The sequence below is a fragment of the Carassius carassius genome, chromosome 37 (assembly GCF_963082965.1).
Source record: "Carassius carassius chromosome 37, fCarCar2.1, whole genome shotgun sequence".
NCBI lineage: Eukaryota > Metazoa > Chordata > Actinopteri > Cypriniformes > Cyprinidae > Carassius > Carassius carassius.
Genome location: NC_081791.1, coordinates 14,143,579 through 14,168,724, shown reverse-complemented (window position 1 = coordinate 14,168,724; position 25,146 = coordinate 14,143,579). Strand labels below are relative to the sequence as shown.

The window sequence follows — 25,146 nt, the reverse complement described above, 5'->3', positions numbered from 1 at the left end:
TACAATTGCAGTGTATTTTTATTAAATACATAAATACAACGTATGTAATCTGTTGTATACTTCAATTATATAAATATAATTTTATTTCAAATACATTTTAGTATATTTATTTTTCACTAAGGATTTTAGTATTATTTATATACTTATTAAATTTTTTGTGAGCTTTTATTTTTATATTATATATTAATAAATTTAATTTTAGTTATAACAATTTTATAAATGTTTTTTGTTTCAAATATTTGTTTAACTTTAATGTATTTCTGTACCTAAGATTATTTTAAACAGTTTCAGTTCACAACAACAGTTATTCTCCCTGCCACAGAATGAAAACCAACAATTCAATATTAAATTTGTTGATTTGATTCTGATCCTGGCCTTTTCACCTGAAATTGTTGTCTTTCCATTTACCTGTAGCTGATGTGATCAATAATGAGAGCTGGATAAAGTATGATGTCTCTGGGTAGTCTATGGTGGAACTGCAGTGCAGGTCTGGGTCTGACAGGAATCTCTCCCTCAAGCATCCTCAGAGCAGTACCACATAAAAGAGCGAGGAGAGGCTTGTTAGAGAGGAATCATTAGTATGAGCATCCTCTCTCTGCTCTCTCTCTGTTCCTGAGCTCAGAGAACCTTCCTTTTTCATTACTTCATTATTGTTCAGCATTGAATTCCTTTGCTTTAAACCTTTCCTTTATTCTTCCCCGAGCATTGGCTTCCTAATCGCATCCCCTTATCATATTCAATTCCTTTGTTCATTCAATAATAAAACATTTACATAATTAAATTCAGGAAGCTTTTCCATGCAGTTAAATAACTGTAAGCCTTCTCAGCAAAAATAAATAGTTTGAATGGATTTGGTTTAGTAGTCTTTTTGTCCAAATTAATTTAGCTATGCCAACTAAATGCAGTGAAAATGAGAAGGACTGAGTAGGATTGCTGCACATACTGTATGCACCACCACACCACTGCCTGCGTTTCTCTGTTGAATCACTCCTCTTTAACACATTTTAATACTTTTCTGTAGTTTTTGCCTTTTTACCATAATTTAGCTTTTGCTGTGTTTTTTTATTTATTTTTTTTTTTACTTTTGGATATGCAGTCAATATGCTGATTTAATATATTATTCACAAAGCCTTTGGCTTGGAATTTACATTGATTGCTTGTATTAAAATGTTGTAGAATTGTGTAGCTATAGCCCATTAAAAATGAATACAGTCAATTTTGTGAGTGTTGTTGGGTCTTTACTTAACACATTTTTCCTCCCTCATCTGTCTTTTCCTTTCATCCTTATTGACTTTGGTTTCAGAGTACATCAGTGTAATCTGCAGTGTAATCCCAGATGAGCTGTGTCTCAGTGTTATTTGCTGAAAACTTCTGCTTCTTTGGCTCATTTCTCTTCCATGTGGTTTACAAATCTCCTCAATTCTTGTCAATTCCACTGTTGTCTTTGAGGGCAGTGATCGACCCATACAGCTCTACAGGTGCTGGTCATATAATTAGAATATCATCAAAAAGTTTATTTATTTCACTAATTCTATTAAAAAAGTGAAACTTGTATATTATATTAATTCATTACACACAGACATATTTATATATGATATATATGATGAAATGTTTATTTATTTTAATTTTGATGATTATAAATGACAACAAAGGAAAATCCCAAATTCAGTCTCAGAAAATTTGAATATTACTTAAGACCAATACAAAGAAAGGATTTTTAGAAATCTTGGTGTGGCGAGTGGGGCGGGGCCGAGGGACGTGGGAACAAGGAGGGAGGCCGGCAATGATTGGGAAATCAGTGGCACCTGCGACCCACTGCCGGTCTCGAGTCCCACGTAGGAGATGGAAGGATATAGAACTGGAGCGACGACAGTGAAGGACGAGAGAGGACCAGGCCTGGGCGTTATTTTAGGTTTTGGTTTCATTTTGTGCGCACCAGTCGTCCGTGAGGGGCTGGTGCGCTGTTTTGTGTTTATTTTTGTAATTAAAATGTTGTTTGTTTGTCCACCGGTTCCCGCCTCCTTCTTCCCGATGAGTAGGAAGTTAATTCATTACACTTGGCCAACTGAAAAGTATGAACATGAAAAGTATGAGCATGTACAGCACTTTACCTGAATTACTGCAGTAATGCGGCGTGGCATGGAGTCGATCAGTCTGTGGCACTGCTCAGGGGTTATGAGAGCCTGAGTGTGCTCTGATAGTGGCCTTCAGCTCTTCTGCATTGTTGGGTCTGGCATATCGCATCTTCCTCTTCACAATACCCCATAGATTTTTTATGGGGTTAAGGTCAGGCGAGATTGCTGGCTAATTAAGAACAGGGATACCATGGTCCTTAAACCAGGTACTGGAAGCTTTGGCACTGTGTGCAGGTGCCAAGTCCTGTTGGAAAATGAAATCTGCATCTCTGTAAAGTTGGTCAGCAGCAGGAAGCATGAAGTGGTCTAAAATTTCCTGGTATACAGCTGCTTTGACCTTGAACCTCAGAAAACACAGTGGACCAACACCAGCAGATGACATGGCACCCCAAACCATCACTGACTGTGGAAACTTTACACTGGACCTCAAGAAACGTGGATTGTGTGCCTCTCCTTTCTTCCTCCAGACTCTGGGACCTTGATTTCCAAAGGAAATGCAAAGTTTACTTTCATCAGAGAACATAACTGTGGACCACTCAGCAGCAGTCCAGTCCTTTTTATCTTTAGCCCAGGCGAGACGCTTCTGACGCTGTCTGATGTTCAAGAGTGGTTTAACACAAGGAATGCGACAGCTGAAACCCATGTCTTGCATACGTCTGTGCGTATTGGTTCTTGAAGCACTGACTCCAGCTGCAGTCCACTCTTTGTGAATCTCCCCCACATTTTTGAATGGGGTTTGTTTCACAATCCTCTCCAGGGTGTGGTTATCCCTATTGCTTGTACACTTTTTATCTACCACATCTTTTCCTTCCCTTCGCCTCTCTATTAATGTGCTTGGACACAGAGCTCTGTTAACAGCCAGCCTATTTTGCAATGACCTTTTGTGTCTTGCCCTCCTTGTGCAAGGTGGTCATCTTTTGTACAACTGTTAAGTCAGCAGTCTTCCCCATGATTGTGTAGTCTACAGAACTAGACTGAGAGATCATTTAAAGTCTTTGCAGGTGTTTTAAGTTAATTAGCTGATTAGAGTGTGGCTGTTACCGTTTACGCTGCTGGAAGGAACACAGAGCCGAAGGATAAACGAAACAATGCTTTATTATCCAACATAGGCATTCTCCAAACATGGATCATAGAGGAAGACACAGGTAAGTAGCAAGTGAGTGGTTAGTAGACCCGACAACACAGAACTCAAAGGACAAGGTTTAAGTACGAGGGATAATTGGGGAAACACAGGTGGATGGCATGACTAAATTAACAGGGACATGGAACACATGGGGAAATGAAGAGACACACCTGGAAACTAATCAAACCAAACACGGAAGACAGAAACTGGGTCACAGGGGCAAAAACACACAAACTGAGTCCAGATATGTAACAGTGGCTCCAGGTGTCTTCAAAATTTAACCTTTTCACAATATTATAATTTTCTGAGATACTGAATTTGGGATTTTCCTTAGTTGTCAGTTATAATAATCAAAATTAAAAGAAATAAACATTTGAAATATATCAGTCTGTGTGTAATGAATGAATGTAATATACAAGTTTCACTTTTTGAATGGAATTAGTGAAATAAATCAACTTCTTGATGATATTCTAATTATATGACCAGCACACTGTGCACTTCAGAAGGTCCTATTTTAGCTTCAAACCAGTTTATCACACATATTATACAGGATAGTTCTTCATCTTTGTCTTGAATGATGTATAGACTGAGGCTATGCTTGCAGTGTACACAGACAGTTTTCCTGGCATTTCTTTTTTTAAACGTTCAAAAGCATTTTTGCTGTGAATTCCAGCCGAATACAAGCAGAATAATGCAATATGTATGACAGTTATTTCATGTTTAATCTGTTGGGATTTGTTAGGCTGCCTTATGAACTAACTTTACAAATGGCTTTTTAGTTTAATATCAAAGCAAATCTTTTTGTGAAGAGCTGCTGAACTGAAGTTTCTCTCTGTTTACCCTACGGCTTTAATTAACAAATAAAATGATCTTTAAAGGCATAGTTCCCCCAGAAATAAAGCCCTGTATTACAACCTGTGTGATTTGCCGTCTTTAGCAGAAGACAAGAAATGAAAAAGAAATGTTGAAGAATGTACTGCTCGCTCTTTTACATATAATAAGAGTGAAAAGGGATCTGGCATGTCAAGCTCCAAAATAACAATAACTCCAAAGTATTATTAAATATGTGAAAATAAGTGAATATAAAAGTTTCAAGTCTCCTGAAGCTATATGATATGCTTTGTGTGAGGAAAAAGACTCTCTAACATCTTACATATGGCGTGCTTTCATTGACATCAGTATTTGAATGGAGGGCAACATTTTCATTGAATAATGAATTCAATTTAGGTGTATTCCTCACAAAACTGTTGTACAACTTGTAGTACACAAGTCATATGGACCACATTAATGATATGTTGCTTTTATATACTCGACAACCCAGATACCCCTTAACTTTGATTGTATGGAAAAGATGGCGAGGACATTTTTCAAAAGATCTACACTAAAGAAATAAAGTCATATTGGTTTGGAATGAAATGAAGGTTAGGAAATTAGGACACAATTTTAACTGTCACGTCAAATTTTTAGCGTAATACATTAAATCTAAGTTGCCCTTAGAAATATTGGAATGCATTAGCACATGAACATTTTATAACATGTCAAATCAATTAAGCAAATTTCTGCGGATGAAAGTGAAGGATCATCTGATTATCCTCTGGCCAGCTCTTTTGTCCATCTGCCAGTATTTATGAGTTGAGATGACTCTCTCTTTTCTGTTGCTCTTTATCTCTTTGTCTGTCAGAGCTAAGTGGGAGTGCTTGTGAAGAGCCTTTGACATTTGAGAAGAATCATAGCATAGTCAAACACCTTCCATGGTGCACTTTGTGTCTATTTTCTTTCCTTCTCTCTTTTTCTTTTTCTTTTCTGATTTTTCCTTTCTGTCACCCACTCTCTCATTGCGTCCTCCTCTGCTGTCACATTTAATTTTCATCTCTTTATTCTTTGCTTATGTTTGAAATATTGTTTTCTTGGTCAGTCTTTTAGCCTCATGGAAATATAATACAGCCAATCAACCATAGTTTCCTAGCATGCATAATAAGATATTATGCATTAACATGCTGTTATGGAGATGTACAAATGTAACTCAATTGCACAAGCTGAAAAAACTTTCAACTTGCATTAATTAGAGATTTTTATGTATATCAGTAACATTGTGGCACGACATTTAGCTCTTGGCTACAGTTTTACATAAATATGCACAGAAGCATCCAGTCATTCTGAAGAGAAGATACAAGAGCGCTTCTGTGAATACATTCACCCAGTGATGTCACAGAAATAGATGATTTTTAAATGATGGGGTAAACTATTATTTCAGTTGCAATCACCATCAAGAGGGATGACCAAAAATGAAAGTAGATGCACAGTGACTGGCAGAATTCACCCTCCCAGTACAGCATGTGTCATAAATCATACTGCCAGCAATGAACATTAAGAATGAGTAATTTAATTACAGTGTTATATGTGTCCCATGAGCAAATGGCTGAGTGGCTGAGATTGCTAATATTACCCTGTCATATCACTGGACACTGTAGTTGCAACCTTTACTGTATGAATATGATCCGGTAAAGCCCTGTGGCCACTCTGACTCTTATTGTGAGTTATGGAGGAGAAACCATCCACTATACCAAATGAAAGCCTCTTTTTGTTTTTTTCTTTTCTTTTTTTAACAAAGAGCCTGTACAAAGAACTCCTTTTGTATCTTTTAGGTGCTTTTTGAATGGTCAGCATAACCTTTATACATGTTTGCTTTTGTCAAATCCATCTGCTAAGAAATTAAAATGCATAGTACAGTGTGCGATGTGTATTTTGCAATGTAAATTTTGAAATAAGAATTTAAAACTGCCCACATACAAGTAATGGGCTGCGTTCACAATCACATACTCTGAGTAGCTACTTCTTTTGAATGTGTGTATATGAATGTAATCTAGCCATTCTATAGTTGTCATGTTGTCATTGTCATGTGACCTACCAGAGCCAGTTGTGTCACTTCACTTCCATTCACAACTCCGCTCCTGTGGCCTCATAGGATTGTAAACTGGATGCACATTTCAGAATCTGAAAAGGATTAGTAGGTCTTCTGGTGGAGTGAGCAACTGGCATTTGTTTTATTTATTGTATTATTAATATATTTATTTTTTATAAAATCTCTCATTATAATAGTTTAAGGCACATACTGTAAAAGAGACTTTTATTGAATTTGTGTTAAAAGGATACCCTAGTGAAAAAATAGTATACTTAAGTACAATTTATTTGTATGTACTTTAGACTAACTAATACAAATAACAAACTGAGGTCAAATTATCCCTTACTTGTAGTGACTTTAAAAATGCATTGCAATGGCATTTCAAGTAAACTTTAAGTTTGCTAATGGCACAATTATTGTGTGCTTCTAATGCAATGAATTAACTTTTATAAATAATGGCACAGCTTAAGAAATTGCCTTTTACTAACACCCCAGCATACCAGCCAACTCAATTATCCAGAGAACATCAGTGGAACATTGGGCAAAGACATTGACAATGAACATTGGCTAGAGGAAACACTGTGGACTGGATTCAAACCCAGTTCAATGCCACACATGTGAACTCGCTTTGCCAGATGCGTCAATAAAGAAGACATGCGCGGTGAAAAACTGCGGTTACTTTGCAGTCTTTCTATATACTGTTACAAATACTACTATAACTAAAAATATTTTTTTTCTAACAATGGCAGCACAAATTATATGGACTTAAAGACTTAATTATATGGACTTGGAAAGTCTTAATATAGGCTAAATAAGCTGTGCACTGATGTAGTTCACTATGTTTGTGCTTGATGAAAGCATGAAATAACTACATTTAGTTCAATTAGTATAGACATCAATCTATTTTTAGGATACTTATCATTAAATAAATATATTACAATTAATATATTTATTTTCACTATCATTTACTTACCCCTCATGTTACTTTCTTTGTTTCTTTTTTCTTTGGGAACCAAAAAAAAACACTTTTCTGTGCCTTTTCTCAATATTTGTGTTCCACACTTTTTCAATATTTCAACAACAAATATATATATTTTTCAAATTTTTAAGTTAATTTAAAAACATTTACACATTTGCATACATTTTCTGAAGGTTGATTATTATATTTAAAATCTGTTGTAAATTATAACCATTGTAACCAATTTGTTCAGTAAACTAGTTTTAGTAGTTTATTTAGTAGTTAACTTTATTTAGTAGCACTCTGAGCCTTCTATTTTAGCCCAATTTAGTGTTGGTAAGCAATTTTTTTTCATAAAAGCCTTATTTTTATAAAAAAAAAATAAAACAAATTCAATTAAAAAAAAATACACAGATACTATTATTTAACACTTTAATAAAACTTTAATAATAAGACTTTAGTGCAGGCTGGCATTCAGAAATATCAGATGCCTCAGCTTGGATGTGCTGATGCGGTTTCTCCTCTCTGTGATTATTTGTCCTGTTTTTGAGAAGACTCTCTGAGGGGACCAATGTTGCACAATGCTTCCTACCTAAACCAACGTGCTTGTGTTTAAATCTGGCTCCCCCGTCTCTTCATGTCGCTCTGTGTACCACTGATTACCTGTACCACTTCTCTCGCTATCTTTGGTGCATGTTTCCCCATTGCTTCTTTCACATAATAGTATGATCCTAGTCTGTCCTCCCATGTGATTAGCCGCATTTGGGGTTTTTTTGTAATGAAAAAAATGCATAAAAATAAGGCTTTTATGAAACCAATAAATAAAAAATTGCTTACCAACACACAAAACATTCACAGTTGCTAAATTGACTTAAATAGAAGGCTCCGGCTGAAGATTGGGCTCTCCTCGACGGGAGTGTGCGCTTCTCGTTTGCTATCATTATAGTAAACCACTGTTTAATCAAAAAAGAAGCAATTACATATATATATATATATATATATATATATATATATATATATATATATATATATATATATATATATATATGCATTTTTAATTATTGAATAGCAATTATGCGCCTGGAGGCATTTCAGAAATAGAATATTTTTTAAAGCAGACCCCAGGGGGGAGAATCCACAATATGACCCCTTTAATGAAAGTGGGATCTCTTCGATATGGTTGGTTTAGCTTCACGCAAGAAAATCTTCAGTGGATGTTGTTCGAGACATTAAAGCACACATCCTCTCACATTGATTCTGAACACAGACTCATTACCTCAGCTGCTGTGTGCCGTACAGGCAGAGTGTGTTCACTCATTAGGTGTGACGGCTGCTATTGTCGGCTTGTGTTCTCAGGGCTTTTGTACATGAATGAGTGTGGTGTTAGCAACAATTGCTGGATCCCTCATCCTTATTCACAGTAACAGTGTGCAGAAAGGGTTTGTGTGCACCACCAGTGCAGGATTTAATACAAACTTCCTCCCTAAAGGTTTTCAAGGCATCATAAAAACTGTGTTTTTCACTGTGTGAGTCCTAGTTGCTGATGTCCTGCTGTCACATGTTTCACTCCTCCTCTCTCCTCTATCTGTCGTTCTCAGACTGACCTTATACATTCCACTCCTGTCATTTCTCCTTATTTTCAACTTTTCTGTCCTTCCTCACAAGGGCCATCTGGACCAGCAGCTCTGATAACACAAACTCCACATGTGCTCCTCCGCAGCATCAGCATCAGCATCACACTGACTGATATAGTGCACAGCTCTCATGGATTAGCCCACCACTGATCTGTTCTAATCAATCCCACAGTGCTTCTTTACCCCTGAGAGTGTGCAGGGGAGCAGCAGAGATTTATCTGGCCGTTGATATGAGATTCACAGTGGAGATCAAAATGCCAATTCCAAATGTGGTAAGAAGTTTTTGAGATTTTGGTATTTCCCCATTCAAGTCAATAAGAGTTGGTTTCGTATTCCTGAAAGTCTGGAATTTTCTTGAAAGGGACTTTGGTTGAAGCACTTTAAAGAGTCTTGATTAAAATACATGTTGAAAATATGTTGACCGACAGTGAGAGAAACACCTGTAGATCAAGTGTAGTGTACAAGTGTAGATCAGACAAGGGGTATGTGCTTGTGTGCACATGTGTGAGCGTAAAAGAAAGAGCAGAGATTACTGATTTGTGGGCTTTAAATAAACACAGGGTCTCATCTCCAGCTGGGTCGTTGTTTTGAGCCTGCAGAACTGTCAATCATACAACACCTCCTACTCTTTTGCTACAGAGGGAAGCACAGCTGTGTGCATGTCTGGTTTAATAGCAAGCGACAGGTCAACAGACAGACAGACAGGCGGGCAAGCAGACAGATATTCTAAAGCAGCAGTTCAAAGAAAAAGTGCAGTGCTTTGTAGACCTTGCTGTGATATATGGCTCCTCCTTTCTTATTTTCCACTCTCTAAATAAAGAGTATTTTATAGTATGATAAAAAGAATCGCTTTTCATCATAAGTTTATCTAAGGAAGTTCCACCAAACTGTAGCGATGCTTTAAAATATACAAATTTAAAAGGATAGTTCACCCCAAAAAAAAATTACCCTAAGATTTACTCACCCTCATGCCATCCTAGTTGTACATTACTTTCTTCTCTCAGAGTTATACAGGTGCTTCTCAATAAATTAGAATGTCGTGGAAAAGTTCATTTATTTCAGTAATTCAACTCAAATTGTGAAACTTGTGTATTAAATAAATTCAATGCACACAGACTGAAGTAGTTTAAGTCTTTAGTTCTTTTAATTGTGATGATTTTGGCTCACACTTAACAAAAACCCAACAATTCACTATCTCAACAAATTAGAATATGGTGACATGCCAATCAGTTAATCAACTCAAAACACCTGCAAAGGTTTCCTGAGCCTTCAAAATGGTCTCTCAGTTTGGTTCACTAGGCTACACAATCATGGGGAAGACTGTTGATCTGACAGTTGTCCAGAAGACGATCATTGACACCCTTCACAAGGAGGGTAACCCACAAACATTCATTGCCAAAGAAGCTGGCTGTTCACAGAGTGCTGTATCCAAGCATGTTAACAGAAAGTCGAGTTGAAGGAAAAAGTGTGGAAGAAAAATATGCACAACCAACAGAGATAACCGCAGCCTTATGAGGATTGTCAAGTGAAATCGATTCAAGAATTTGAGTGAACTTCACAAAGAATGGACTGAGGCTGGGGTCAAGGCATCAAGAGCCACCACACACAGATGTGTCAAGAGATTTGGCTACAGTATTTGTATTCCTCTTGGTAAGACACTCCTGAGGCGTCTTACCTGGGAGAAGGAGAAGAAGAACTGGACTGTTGCCCAGTGGTCCAAAGTCCTCTTTTCAGACGAGAGCAAGTTTCATTTGGAAACCAAGGTCCTAGAGTCTGGAGGAAGGGTGGAGAAGCTCATATCCCAAGTTGCTTGAAGTTTCCACAGTCTGTGATGATTTGGGGTGTTTTTCGAAAACCAAAGTCACTGCACCCATTTACCAAGAAATTTTGGAGCACTTCATTCTTCCTTCTGCTGGCCAGCTTTTTAAATATGCTTATTTCATTTTCCAACAGGATTTGACACCTGCCCTCACTGCCAAAAGCACCAAAAGTTGGTTAAATGACCATGGTGTTGGTGTGCTTGACTGGCCAGCAAACTCACCAGACCTGAACCCCACAGAGAATCTATGGAGTATTGTCAAGAAGAAAATGAGAAACAAGAGACCCAAAAATGCAGATGAGCTGAAGGCCACTGTCAAAGAAACCTGGGCTTCCAGACCACCTCAGCAATGCCACAAACTGATCACCTCCATGCCACGCCGAATTAAGGGAGTAATTAAAGGAAAAGGAGCCCCTACCAAGTATTGAGTACATGTACAGTAAATGAACATACTTTCCAGAAGGCCAACAATTCACTAAAAATGTTTTTTTTTAATTGGTCTTATGAAGTATTTTAATTTGTTGAGATAGAATTTTTTTCGAAATTGAGATTTATACATCATGTGAAAGCTGAATAAATAAGTTTTCCATTGATGTATGGTTTGTTAGTATAGTATCTGAGGGCGCAAAAAAATCTAAATATTGAGAAAAACGCCTTTAAAGTTGTCTAAATGAAGGACATTTCTTTAAAATGTTACCAATCAAAAAATAAGTTTTAATATATTTACAGTAGGGAATATTTTCATTGAACTTAATCTTTACTTAACATCCTAATGATTTTTGGCATTAAAATTTTTTTTTTACAATTTTTACCCAAACAATTTATTATTGGCTATTGCTACAAATATACGATTGCTACATATATATAAGACTGGTTTTGTGGTCCAGGTCCACATATAAAAAAATGTCCTGGCTCTTCCAAGCATTATAATGGCAGTGAATGGGGGTCGAAATTTTGAAGTCCAGGTCAAAGTGGATTATGTGCATCCATCCATCATAAAAAGTGCTCCACATGGCCCCGAGGGGTTAATAAAGGCCTCTTGAAGTGATGCATTTGTGTAAGGAAAATATCCATATTTAAAACTTTATGGGCTAGATTAACTAAGTTTGCGTCAGCAAAAAACCTTTGTCGTTAAAATATTACTGTCCGGATTTACTAAAAACGTGCAGTGAAGAGTTAGTGCTGAAAAGGCGTGGACAGTTATTTTTGCATCTGACCTTATTGAATAAGCATTTGTAGGTGTTTCCCTTTCAGATGCAAAATTTTTGGGAGGAGATTATTAAAATTAATTACACAACACGATTTACTAATGTTTGCACCCATCAAATTACTGGTATTTGCCATTATTTAACACACAAAACAAGCATGTCTTAAAGCAGGCGGTAATTGGGCTGCTCTTGGTAAGTTGCGCTGGTCATTATGGAAATCATCTGGTTGCATCTGTGTTCTATAATGTGCGCATTGTCAGGAAATCAAAAGCAGGACTTTCCCCTCCCATTGGTGCTTATGGAATTGCGCTATAATTTGCCCTGTTTAGTAAATCCGGTAATATAAATTGTAATCTCTAGCTTCCACTAACTGTCGTTTGCACATACACGAGAGTGGCCTTCCAGCAGATGATGTACAGTAGCATGTAGGTGTAGAGTAAGCTTTGTAAACAAAAAATACTGTTAAATCATTTCTGTTAAAATGTGTTTGTATATGTAGAAATGAACATTAACCTAGATTATTACATGGCTTTGTGGAATACTTGATTCTGATTGGTCAATCGCGACATTCCAAGGTATGTTATGCCTAGATAACAAACGGTAAAAGCTTAAAACACACACTCATCCGGGTAATCCAGGTACTCTTGCAAGGAACAGTTTTTCTTGTTGGAAGCTTTGCGTTTGTTTAGTTAATAAAATATTAAAACTTGATTCAAAATGAAGACGCGGAGTTGTGTCGGCTGGTTGAAGTTGAACGGGCAGTCGAGGTCAGACGTCGGAGACTCGACGTTACAAAACTTAACTCAGAACACAAAACTCTCAAACGGGAAAGAAAAAAAGTAAAGTTTGATGAGACTAGGTGGTGTTTCTTCTCATCGTGGCTAAGTAGCAGCAGGCGTGCAGGCCGAAGCACGCTGGAACCGGGCTCAAAGAAAGCTTAAAGCATGGCTAAAAGCTAAAGCTAGGAAGCAAAGCTACAAGCTAAAAGCTAAAAACAGGCATGACTAATAGCAGAAGCAAAGCTAAAACTAAAAGCTAAAGCAGACATGACTAATAGCAAAAGCTTAACAAAAGCTAAAAGCAAGATTTTATGGTGGCCTAAGTATTTAAACTGGCCTGTTGGCCACACCTCAAATGTTGTGTTGACCAATCAGATATTGTCTTGGCTCGGGGGTATCATAAATCATATGTTATCTTATCAAGCATGTGGTCTAAATTTTCCCGCTCTTGCAGGGTCTAATTTTGGACATGATTCCTATAAAAAGAATATGATACATTTGACAAATAACTGATGGTCATGACTGTTTCAAGCTAACAGATTCGAGCACGTACACACTAAACATGAATATGTATCTTTAAGCTATCCAATAGTTATTAAAAGACATTCACAATCAGTGATTATAACATGATAGTCAAATGTGTGGGTTACACATAAATGAATATGGAGTGAAGCGATGGACACCCCTTAGGAAATTCAGTCTGGTTCTGCTAGGGGGGAAAGTGTTTAAGGATATTGTGTATAACTCTCATGGGTTTACATGTGATGTCCGGCGTTGCATCTCAATTACGAACAAATCTTCTCCGAATTGAAATAGTCAATAATTGTTCTAGTGGTGTTAATGTTGAAAGCTGTTCTTCTGAAAGAGTTGGTTGGTTGGTTGGTTGGTTGGTTGGTTGGTTATCTTGCTTGGGACTTGTGGCACAGAATGCTTTATGACCTCCGGTTGCCTTCCTGAGGAATTCGGCTCGTGTTTCAACCACAGTCTTAATCGACTTTTTAATTTGTCTGATTCGGGTCAGATCGGCTACACTAGTGTTAATGAATTGAACCAAAAGTGTTTACCATTATATCTTATTTTACTTAATATGATTGTCTGAATATCTTTAAGAAAATGAGTAGAAAAGTTGACCTTTTACAATAAATGGAGGGAAATGTATAGATTTGTGACCAGTAACAGCCTGGAAGGTTACCTTGACCTAATTGTCCCAAATGAAAATGGATGAATCTGAGGATGAAATGTGATCTCCAGAGATCTCATATGGAGAGAAACGACCATCACTGTAAATGCATGCTACATAAACCATCAGATTTGAGCATGTCTGAGTGATTAAGAGTGTTATCTGTGACCTCTAACCCTAATTCAGCTCCATTTGCGTCTCATACACATTGAGAGAGCGAGACAAACACTCAAACTCCTGTCAGCGTGGAGTCACTGGCAATTTCAACCAATTTATCTCATGGTTTCAGAAGGGGCTTCAAAGGGGGGTGGAAATTGTTCCTCTTTTCTTGCCTCCATCCAAATATTTTCTTCTCTGTATTGCTCTCTTGTTCTCCTTTTAGTGTGCTGTAATCTCAAGAAGTGAGTTTACCTGTACCTTTCTCTCTTCTAAAAACAGTTTGACCAGTCACTCTGGGGCCGCCACACTTCATTAACTGTGTCTGTGTGTGTGTGTGTGTGTGTGTGAGTGTGTGTGTGTGTGTGTGTGTGTGTGTGTGTGTGTGTGTGTGTGTGTGTGTGTGTGTGTGTGTGTGTGTGTGTGTGTGTGTGTGTGTGAAGGCAGAGAAAGACAGACAGGTTGAGAAAGCTTATATCTTTGATCTTTTGCTCTTTGATTTCTCTGTATTTCTCAGCCCATCAGTTTTGTTAGAAAGGATGTGTTTAAATGCAGAGCTTCATTATCAGAGGTGACGATTCAAGATAATAGCATCTTTGATTTGACAGTTCGCAGGAAGCAGTGTATTATTTGAATCCCTGTAGTGTTAAACTTATTTGTCTGGGTCCTGCTATTGTGTTGTACAGAGTACTGAATCATATTATATATGTAAGGAATAATAGACGACAGGCCATTGAATTAATAGAAAAATAATTCAATAGCCCAGAGTCAATTATTCCGCTTATACTACTGTTACCACACCTCAAAACATAGATCAGATTATATATTTAAAGGGATTTGTCCGGTTTTTGTACATTAATCACTATTATTTCTACCACATCTCATCCAATGCCTCTTTTGCTAGTTCTAAAATTTACTTTTAAAGCTGGTAATGGAGGCTTCAGCCGTTTATAGCATTTTAATTCTGGTATTAATGAAGTTATTAGAAAGAGAGTGAGAGAGACAGAGACACACAGAGAAAGAGAAAGAAACAGAGAGAGAAAGAGAGGGAGCTTGTGTGAATTATGCTACCTCTGTGCCTCTGTACGTCTGTGCACTGTCCTTCAACAGTGTTCTGCAGCAGCATCTCTAAACAGCACTGTTATTACCATGTCATGTGTATTTACTTTCGGAAAATTGTCTGTCATGTTGTTGTTTTTGTTAGTCCTGTGTGCTGTATAGTTACTGTATGCTAATTTATGTTATTACAATTAACTATGCGAAGTGATATGGAACTGTAATGCAGTCAAGAGAGCTGCCTGGAACTATGTTCGCCATGCGTTTCCCTGAAAATAACTGCACACCAATGAATGTTCATCAGCCAGACAGATTCAAGCATTCAACGGCCCTGTAGTTATAATCTAGTATAATTATATAGAAAACTTTCATATCAACATTAATGTCCATAAAATGCATAAGTCACCACATGAAATAAATAACCACCACTGATGTTATTATCAGTATTAATGTGTTCTCCCTGAAGAATCATCTTGACTGAATCAATGTGTTTTTAATGAATCTCTTAGTTAAATAACTCACTGACTCGCTCATAAAGACAGGCACTTGCTTCCACAAACTGGTGTAGCGATGCAACCTTCAGAACAAGCTGCAAACCTCCCACCACAAATGCATGTGTTACGGGGCAAACGAGACGTGCGACTTGCGGATCTATTTGCAAAGCTTTATTGGAAGACATTGTCAGAAACAGGCAGGGTCGAACACCAGCAAACACATATAGCACAGGCAAGACTAAGGAGTATCCGTTAAACAGGCGTGGGTCGTCGATCGGTGAACAAAATCCAGAGGGCTTGACTAAATGGGTAATCCCAGGAACACAAACAATAGTCCAGGCAAGGTGCAAAATTAATCCAAAAGACAAGACGTAAGGCTAATCCAAAATACTCAGGCAAGAATCAGAACATGGGAAAACAGGCAAGGTTTGACTACAACTAAGGACTGGAAACTAGGGCAGAAAACTGGCTCTGTAATGTGCTACCACTAGAAGAGTGATATGCACAAACAATACTCGGCAACTTCAGCTAGAACTGGGTGGGAGTTATATAGTGTGTGTGATTGTCTGCAGGTGAGTGTGTGATTGTTTACAGCTGTGTGCAATCAGTGCAACGGATGATGGGAAATGTAGTCCAGGGTGATGTGTAACAGTCTGTGTAGTGTGAGAGTCCATGTAGTGTTGCGGGTGACCTCTGGTAGTGTGTGAACGGAAGTTCATAGATCAGATTCATGACAGCATGACTGTCAGTGAAAAGTCCTAGTGCTGGTGGACTGTGTATTATCTCTCAAATTCACACTTATGACTTCTGACACTTACAGTATCCTAAACTCTTTTTTGCCTCATACTGTCAAAGGAAAATTCAGATTCTTATGACCCTATTAAAGAGTCAGAAAGTGCTGAAAGATATTCACACTTCAGAAAGATTTCAGAGCAGCTCCTCAGATTGTGCCATCAGTCAGGACAGGGTTGGGTTACAGCAGAGTATTTCTTATCTTCATGAGGAGCACATCACCTTGATACCTTGAGCAAGAGGGCTATTAAGTCCGATAAGAACACATATGAGTGTGCGGGTGGGAATACAATGGCCTACAGAATATTTTTCAAACAAATTGCATTCTTTTATGTGAGACGAACAGCAGGGAGAATGAATTGAAATTTGGGATGAATTGAAAGATGGTAAAGAGCTTGGAGACCACAAGTTGAAAGAGATGCCAGGTGAGCTGAAGGTTACAAGAAAATGGAGTGAACAGATTTTAAAGTGCCCTCAAAAAAAATCTGAGGATTTAAAAAGAGTGAGTGAAGATGTTGTTTATGGTAACAGAAAACTGAGGGCATAATTTTTTTCCCAGGCAGATGGTGTCATGCAGGGAGACAGCTTTCCGGAGACTGCATGGTCATGGCATGTTAGGAAATCAAAAATAGAGATACACCCTTCTCAGCTGTTTGTTCATCGCTAAAGTTGTGTATCAACCTGTCTGTATAGTTTAAGGCAGATTGACTGCTTGAGTGAGTCTGAACTGTCTCTGACATTCAGTGTCCACTTGTATTCTTTCATTGCTGTCATTATGGTAAATTATGGTTTCCATGTCAGTTTTTTTCTGACAAATGACCACAAGTCCCATCTGGCTAAATTTGAGTGAACCAGAGACAATATGCTTGGGTTTTATATTGATCTTTGGAGACCTAGCAGACCAAGGAGGTCTATAATACCTGGAGGAATCTCAACAACTGTTTGTTCAGCTAGAACAGAACTCCCTGGAAGAGCACAATTTATAATCTGCCAACATTACACTGAATGTTTTTGAGCCATGAAGACCTGAACCAATAAAGGCATGTGACTGATCACTCTGATATATATATATATATGATACCGCGCAAAATCTTAGGTAATACATATTTTCACCGACAAAAATAGTTTTATGCCAGTTATGTCTATCTTTTGTTGTATTGTGTCAGTAGAAAAATATCAGTTTACTTTTCCAAACATGCCTTTTGCTATTAATTGTAATAATCCAGTGAGACTTTTGTATGCACAGGGAGTCTGACAACAGCCAGTGCTCCACAAAGAAATCTGATCTTACAATCATACAGTCCATCTTGCTTTACCTGAAGAAACAGAAAAACTATTTTTTGTAAAGACCTGTGGCAATGTATTCAAAAGATAAGGCAAAAGAAAGAAATAACTGGCTTATAACCTTTTTTTGTTGTTGGTAAAAATACTAATGACCTAAGACTTTTGCACAGTACTGTGTACATGTATAAAATTTATAAGACATCATGCCCATGGACCATGTGCCAAACGTGTAATGCATAAGCCACACGAAATGGAAAACATTTTGCAAGTTTCAAAGTCATCATTTGATTGGTTGAATTTTACAGGATTTCTGGGATTCGTGTGTGTAATATAATTTTAAGGTCTGCCTGAAAACATAGCCATTGTGATGGCAAACTTTCTCATGGAATAAGAAAGCCATTATGTTTAAAACTCTGACAATGAGCGCTTATCAAGATTGCTTTACCTGTTTGTCAGGTGACCTCTTGGGTGGTCATTATACAATATACAGTAAATAAATCAATAAATCAACTGATCTGTTTTCTGGGTTGGTAGATGCACAGAGTCCCGATTATAGCACTTAAAGAAAATGTCAGATTTTCATGAAATGTCACCTTTAAACTAAAGGAAAATTAGGTTTTGCTTTCATCAATAATACCCGGTGCGATCTTGATCTCTTTAACCTTTAACCTCTGGTTTGTGTTTTTCACCCATGTGCAGGTGTGTGGTTGAAGGCCACACGGAGCTGTCGCATGAGAGAGAAGCGGGCGGACTTCGTTGCTGGCTGTCTCGGTGGATGGGTCATCGCTGCCGGGGGACTCGGTAAGTAACTGCGGATGTTGAACAGATTATGCAAATAGGATCAACTGAGCTTGGAAAACCAGGTAAGAAATCTACAAAGCGCAGTGCAAAGACTGTCATTTTTCAGAACAACCTGCGGCAGAAGCAGCCTCATAATAAAATGCCATATCAAGCAAATGGATTCATTATGTGAGGTCTTTATGTTCAGCCATGAGTAAGTACTGTGCACTAATGTCACCTAGCAACAAGAATCCACCTCACAGTACACCATCTGCAACAATTACAGACCACATCTCAACAACTTTCCCGACTATGCCCCTTACCATTAGGAAGCGATCAATGTAACGTGCAGTGTAATTTAAGATATCTTAGGGTGTAGTTCGATCAACATTCCCTTATGCACTTGTTTAATCTTAGATTTAAATTAAATCTAATTATGAAACAATGAATATATATGGAATCGCTCAACGACAGCCTGTACCTTAGACCCATGTGTCCTCAAACAAAATAATTTGTTAATTTGGGTTTCTGCTCCAATGAAAAGGCTCTGAATATCGGTCTCAAATACTGCCTTATTTCTTTCCAGTCTGTTTGTCTGTGGCTACATTACTAGAGGGAGAGAGAGAGATTTCTTCAATAAATGTCAGCTCAAAGAGTGGGCGAGAAATTTCAGCGTCTTCCCAAAAAATGATATTTAGGGCAGAGCGTTGCAGATTAAACATGGCACATATTTATTTCGTCTTTTCTTATGTCTAGAAATAGATAGAATTTCAGGCATCACAGCAGCCAATGGAGGGTTGTGTGTGTGTGTGTGTGTGTGTGTGTGTGTGTGTGTGTGTGTGTGTGTGTGAGAGAGTCTCCATTATTCATAGCGTGAGAACATTCACATTTGAGCGTCACACTACTTCTTCCTTCACCTGCTTGCTCTATCCTCTCTTAGTTGTTGTCACCTTTTTCTACCCTGTCCCCCCTTCATGTTTTGTCTCTGTGTGTTTTTTCCTCCCTTGGATTTTAGTGTCTCTGCTGTTGCCATTCATTTTTTTATCTGGTGCTTTTTCTGAGCTATTTTTGTGTCTCTTTGCTAGTACTTTAGTCCTTTCCTCCTCTTTTTCTTCTGTTCTGTTTTTTTTCTTTTTAACAGGCATTGTTGGACACTCAGGCCATACAGACTTATGCACACACAGAGACATAATGACATAACTGGAGGAGATGCTTCATTCCCTGTAGCTCCTCATGTCTTTCTAGAATTAATGGCTACTATTAGCATGATGTTCAGGAAATTGCTCTTCAGATGATTTGTCCCTAAATCATCTATGGCCTCATTCAAATGTATTTGGTTGCCCATATATGATCATTTGTTCAGGTGTTATCACAGTATCAGTAACAAAAAAAAGTACTGACAAAATAATTTCCAGGATGATTTTAATAAGGAAATGAGGATAATTAGGATTCTTCCTTAATAACTGTTTTGTCATATTTGGCTGATGACTTGTGACATTGTCAACAGTATCTAAATATTCACTTTACACAAAAAAAACGTACTCGGTTACTAACGTAACCTCGGTTCTCTCTAGAAGAGGGAACGAGTACTGCGTCTTAGCTAAGACGCTACGGGAAAAGTCTCTTTTCACGAAATACTGAAGCAAAAAATTATCCTTAATTTTGAATTTTTGTAAAGCGCATTTGCAGCAGTACACAGCCATAGGCGAGACGGCTCGCTCGCTCATTGGCTGCTCAAGCAATATGCAATAAACCCTGATGCAATATCAGACCAATTCGCGCCCTTCATGCCACTTCCCGCCGAAACGGGTGTGGCCCAACCCTATAAAAGGAGCTCGAAAAGGCTGACTCACCTGATTTATTTCATCGCCGAAGCGAAGCAGAGTGAATCGTACGCACGGCAGAGAACGCAGTACTCGTTCCCTCTTCTAGAGAGAACCGAGGTTACGTTAGTAACCGAGTACGTTCTCTTACGAGAGTTCTCTCGTACTGCGTCTTAGCTAAGACGCTACGGGAACCCCATGTAAAACACTGTGCGCGCAGGGATCACACACCAATAAACCTGAAGCAACGCCCAGGATTTACAGTGCACAGTAACACGAGGGACTCACAGAGAGTCCAGGACAGGAGAGGGGGGAGAACCTTCCGTCCCATATCTAGCAGCACCCGTAGATGCGGCAATACAACATCACACAGTCGAGGCAAGGCCTGACCAATGTGGCAATGCAGGTCTTACGCAATACTGCCCATATAACAGTCGGCAGCGCATAATGCTCACGAACTCAGAATTCCCATCAGGGCCCTGATTCGGTTATACCGACAGCAGCCTTGCTTGCAAGGCGGGAACCTCCAGGTTATAGAACCTGATAAATGTAGACGGCGAGGCCCAACCTGCCGCCATACATATATCCTGCAAGGAGATCCCAGTAGACCACGCCCATGACGAGGCGATGCCCCTTGTGGAGTGTGCTCTGACGCCCAGTGGGCACTGAAGGCCCCTGGAAGCGTAAGCTAACGCTATGGCGTCAACTATCTATCTGGATAGAGTCTGTCTCGAAACAGCCATTCCCTTGGAACGTCCACCGAACAAGACATACAGCTGCTCAGTCTGTCGAAAGACAGCGGAGCGAGACACATAAGCTCTTAAAACCCTAACAGGGCAAAGAAGACTCGAGTCTCCATCCTCTCCTGACACCTACAGGGCAGACAGGGCAATAACCTGAGCCCGAAACGGCGTGTTGAGGGACTTTGGCACATAACCGTGCCTAGGTTTGAGTATGACCCTTGAGTCATTAGGCCCAAACTCCAAGCACGACTGGCTCACCGAGAGCGCGTGCAGGTCACCCACACGCTTCACTGAAGCGAGAGCCAACAAGAATACTGTCTTGAACGACAGATGCTGGAGGCTAATCGATTGGATAGGCTCAAAAGGGGGACCCTTCATGGCCTCCAAAACCACCGCAAGGTCCCATATAGGGACTGATGGAGGTCTGGGAGGATTCAGCCTCCTAGCTCCTCTAAGGAAGCGGATGACCAAATCGTTCCTTCCTATTGACTGACCGAGCGCTGTTTCAGAAAACGCTGCGATGGCCGCCACATAAACTTTGAGCGTGGATGGGGCTCTGCCCTTATCCAACAGCTCCTGTAGGAAGGAGAGAACCTCCTTCACCTCACAACTAAGGGGTGAACATCCCCGAGCTGTACACCAGCTGGAGAACACCGACCACTTCGAGGCATACAGCCGTCGTGTCGACAGAGCTCTAGCCTGAGTGATGGTATTTAGCACTCCCACTGAGAGATCAGCGGGTAACCATTGAGCGCCCACACATGGAGGGACCACAACTCCGGTTGAGGGTGCCAAATCGAGCCCCTGGCCTGCGAGAGGAGGTCCCTCCTCAACGGCACTGGCCACGGGGCGATGTCCGCTAACTGCAGCAAATCTGGGAACCATGGATGGTTCTTCCAAAAAGGTGCTACAAGCAGTATTGAACATCTCGTTTCTCTCACCCGTTCTATCACCTGCGGAAGGAGGGAGACGGGAGGGAAAGCATAAAGCGGGCAGCACGGCCATTTCCGTGACAGCGCGCTTTTGTTCTTGGAAAAGAACGCGGGGCAGTGAGCGTTTTCATGGGACGCGAAGAGGTCCATCTCCGCCCTGACAAATCTCTCCCACAACAGCCGGACTGTTTGCGGGTGTAGAGACCATTCGCCCATGGGAATGTTGTTTCTGAACAGCCTGTCTGGACCCAGATTCTGTAGCCCAGGCACATGAACTGCCCTCAGCGAGCGCAAGTTGCGCTGAGCCCAAACCAGGAGGCGTTCCGTCAGCCTGTACAGGTTTCGGGACCCGAGACCGCCCTGGCGATTTATGTAGGACACTCCAGACATGTTGTCCGAACGGACTAAGACGTGGCGGCCCTTGATTCGGGGACAAAAGCGCGTCAGCGCGTTCTCCACTGCCAGCATTTCCAGACAGTTGATATATTGGAGCTTTTCCCGTTCTGACCACAGGCCAAAGGACGGTCTGCCCTCGAGCAGCGCTCCCCATCCCGAAGTGGAGGCGTCCGTCGACACCATCTTCACTTTCGAGGAAGTCCCCAGGCTTACACCTGATTGGTACCAGTCGTTTGCTGTCCAGGGTTTCAGCCCTGATCGACCTTGAGACGCAGTCGACCAGATACCCGCGCTTTCAGCCAGAACTGCAGGGGGCGCATGCGGAGCAGGCCCAACTGCAGAACCGGAGATGCTGAGGCCATGAGGCTGTGGTGACAGCCGAGCCGTCATGGAACGTGAGTCCAGAGCTAAACCCAAAAACAGTATCGTCTGACTGGGTGTGACGAGTGGGGCGGGGCCGAGGGACATGGGAGCGAGGCCGGAGGAGTGATTGGAGATGAACTACACCTGTTCGACCCGCCGGTCTCGAGGCCCATGGAGGAGATGGAAGGATATAAAACTGGAGCGACGACAGTGAAGGACGAGAAAGCCCAGGCTTGGTCCTCTCTCGTCCTTCACTGTCGTCGCTCCAGTTTTATATCCTTCCATCTCCTCCATGGGCCTCGAGACCGGCGGGTCGAACAGGTGTAGTTCATCTCCAATCACTCCACCGGCCTCGCTCCCATGTCCCTCGGCCCCGCCCCACTCGTCACACTGGGGTTCAGCGAACTCTTCGTCCAGTTGACACTGAGACCGAGTTTCTCGAGGTGATCGAGTAAAACGGCCCTGTGCTCCACGAGCTCCGCTCGTGATTGAGCCAGAATCAGCCAGTCGTCCAAATAGTTCAGCACTCGCATGCCTCTGAGTCTTAGAGGAGCTAACGTAAACGTACGAGGAGCTACGGACAAGCCGAACGGCAGGACTGTAAACTGGTATGCCTGGCCCTCGAAGGCGAATCTCAAATATCGCCTGTGACTTGACGCTATCTGTATTTGAAAATATGCGTCCTTCAGATCTACTGACATGAACCAGTCTCCTCTGCGAATATGCGCGAGGAGCTTCCTGGTTGTAAGCATTCTGAAACTGCGTTTCACCAATGCCTTGTTCAGCTGTCTTAGATCCAGTATGGGCCTGAGACTCCCGTCTTTCTTGGGCACTAGAAAGTATCTGCTGTACAGCCCCCCCTCGCTTTGAGCTTGAGACACAGGCTCTACAGCCCCTTTGCTCAACAGTTTTGATATTTCGGCCCGAAGTATGTGTGCTACTTCTGTTTTGACAGTAGTATCCACGCCCGCTAAAAAGCGCGGAGGGCGTCGAAAAAACTGTAGCGAGTAGCCTCTCTTTATAATGCCTAGCACCCAATCCGAAACCCCTGGAAGCGCTGACCATGCATCTGCATGAATGGCTAAGGGCTGGATGCGAAGCGCGCTCTGTTGACTGGGCAACGGCGGCGCTTGGGTGCGCTGCACCATGGGCGTTACGCCTATGGCATTTGAGGCGGGGAGCGCGCTGATCACAGCGGGCAGATCGCTCCTCCTCGACCCCGTCCCGGCGCTTAACCGATTGAGGGGGGGCTGAGCGGGTCCCGTGGGACTCGTGATGTCTGCGAGTAACTGTGGGCTGCAAGTGTGCACATTTACTGCTTTCGACTCGCTGTCTGCCTGGGCAGAGCGTACGTGCACGGGTTTCGTTTTTACAGAAACCACGCGCCGTGTGTCACATAGTGTTTGTGGGCACTGAGGAGTGGGCACGTTTACTATGTGGCGCGCGCGACCAACCTGAGTCGATCTTATAGGCGCGAGCCCTGTGTGCAGGGCTGTGCTTACATGTGGAGATGGGCACTGAGGAGTGGGCATCGTCACTACATTTATAGCACCATCGGCCGTGGCCGGAACACCAGAAATAACACTCTTTTCGGGAAATATCTGGGTAGCCGTGATAACGGCTTTTGTGTGCAGGCAAGCGGGCACTCGTGCAGGCTTGCGCGTTGCAGAAGACGCTGAGACAGTCACAATTCTTGGAACTACAACAGCGACGCGCTTGGGTGAGAGCTCGGCCGCAGCGGAACTCGTACACCGTCGCTTTCCTAGCAGTGCTAGGATGACTTCGGGGCTTCCGGCTTCACCATAATCCTCTGCCGCGGCTCCCGCGGCGCGGGGCGACGGCTGGAAGAGCGAGAACGGGGCTGGAGGCGGTGGGCGTGACTGAGAGCCTTGTGGGGCCGGTCTACCACGGCTCGCTGCAGAACCGGAGCGCTTTGGCAGGAAGTGCTTGAACGCCTGTGACGAATCTCTCGACAAACTCGTTGACAGGCGATCCGAAGAGGCCAGCAGGAGTCAGCTGCGCGTCGAGGAACGCAGCGCGCTCAGACTCTGCGATGTCGGAAAGCGTTAGCCACAAATGCCTGTCAGCCACCGTATCGGAAGCCATAACCCGTCCCATGGCCTGTGCAGCGGACTTAGTAGCGCGGAGGGAGAGATCCGAAGCACTCCTCAGATCCGCGAGACAGATCGCTTCAGGTCCCATCTCATCCAGCTTGCGGAGGAGATCGCCCTGGAAAATCTGCAGCGTGGCCATGGTGTGTAGCGCAAACGCAGCCTGCCCAGCAGCAGAGAAGATCCATGCGAGCAGCGATGACGTCATGCGGCAGGCTTTCGATGGCAACGCCGCCTTCGTCCACTGTCCAGCAGAGGGCGGGCAAAGGTGCGCTGCTATAGCCTGTTCCACCAGAAGAAGTGACAGGTAGCCTCTGTTTTTAGCATCGTCCAGTGTGGAGAATGCTGGTGAAACAGATGAACGAATTCTCGCTGAGAATGGAGCGTTCCAAGCTTTCGCCACTTCTTCGTGAAGCTCAGGAAGAAAAGGGGCGTGCTTCGAGCTGGGAGAAAGACGCTCATCCGGGAGAAAGCTACC

At 41.5% G+C, this 25,146-nt stretch overlaps 1 protein-coding gene across 2 annotated transcripts in view; it reads left to right on the top strand.

The window, feature by feature from the left end:
- The window catches only part of LOC132118094 (kelch domain-containing protein 8B-like), a 139,267-nt gene that overhangs the window by 95,351 nt on the left and 18,770 nt on the right, over positions 1-25,146 (top strand). For both annotated transcript variants that reach the window (XM_059527633.1, XM_059527632.1), the window contains one exon: positions 18,220-18,321. In XM_059527633.1, the coding sequence (XP_059383616.1) occupies positions 18,220-18,321 (102 nt within the window). The remainder of the gene's footprint in view (positions 1-18,219; positions 18,322-25,146) is intronic.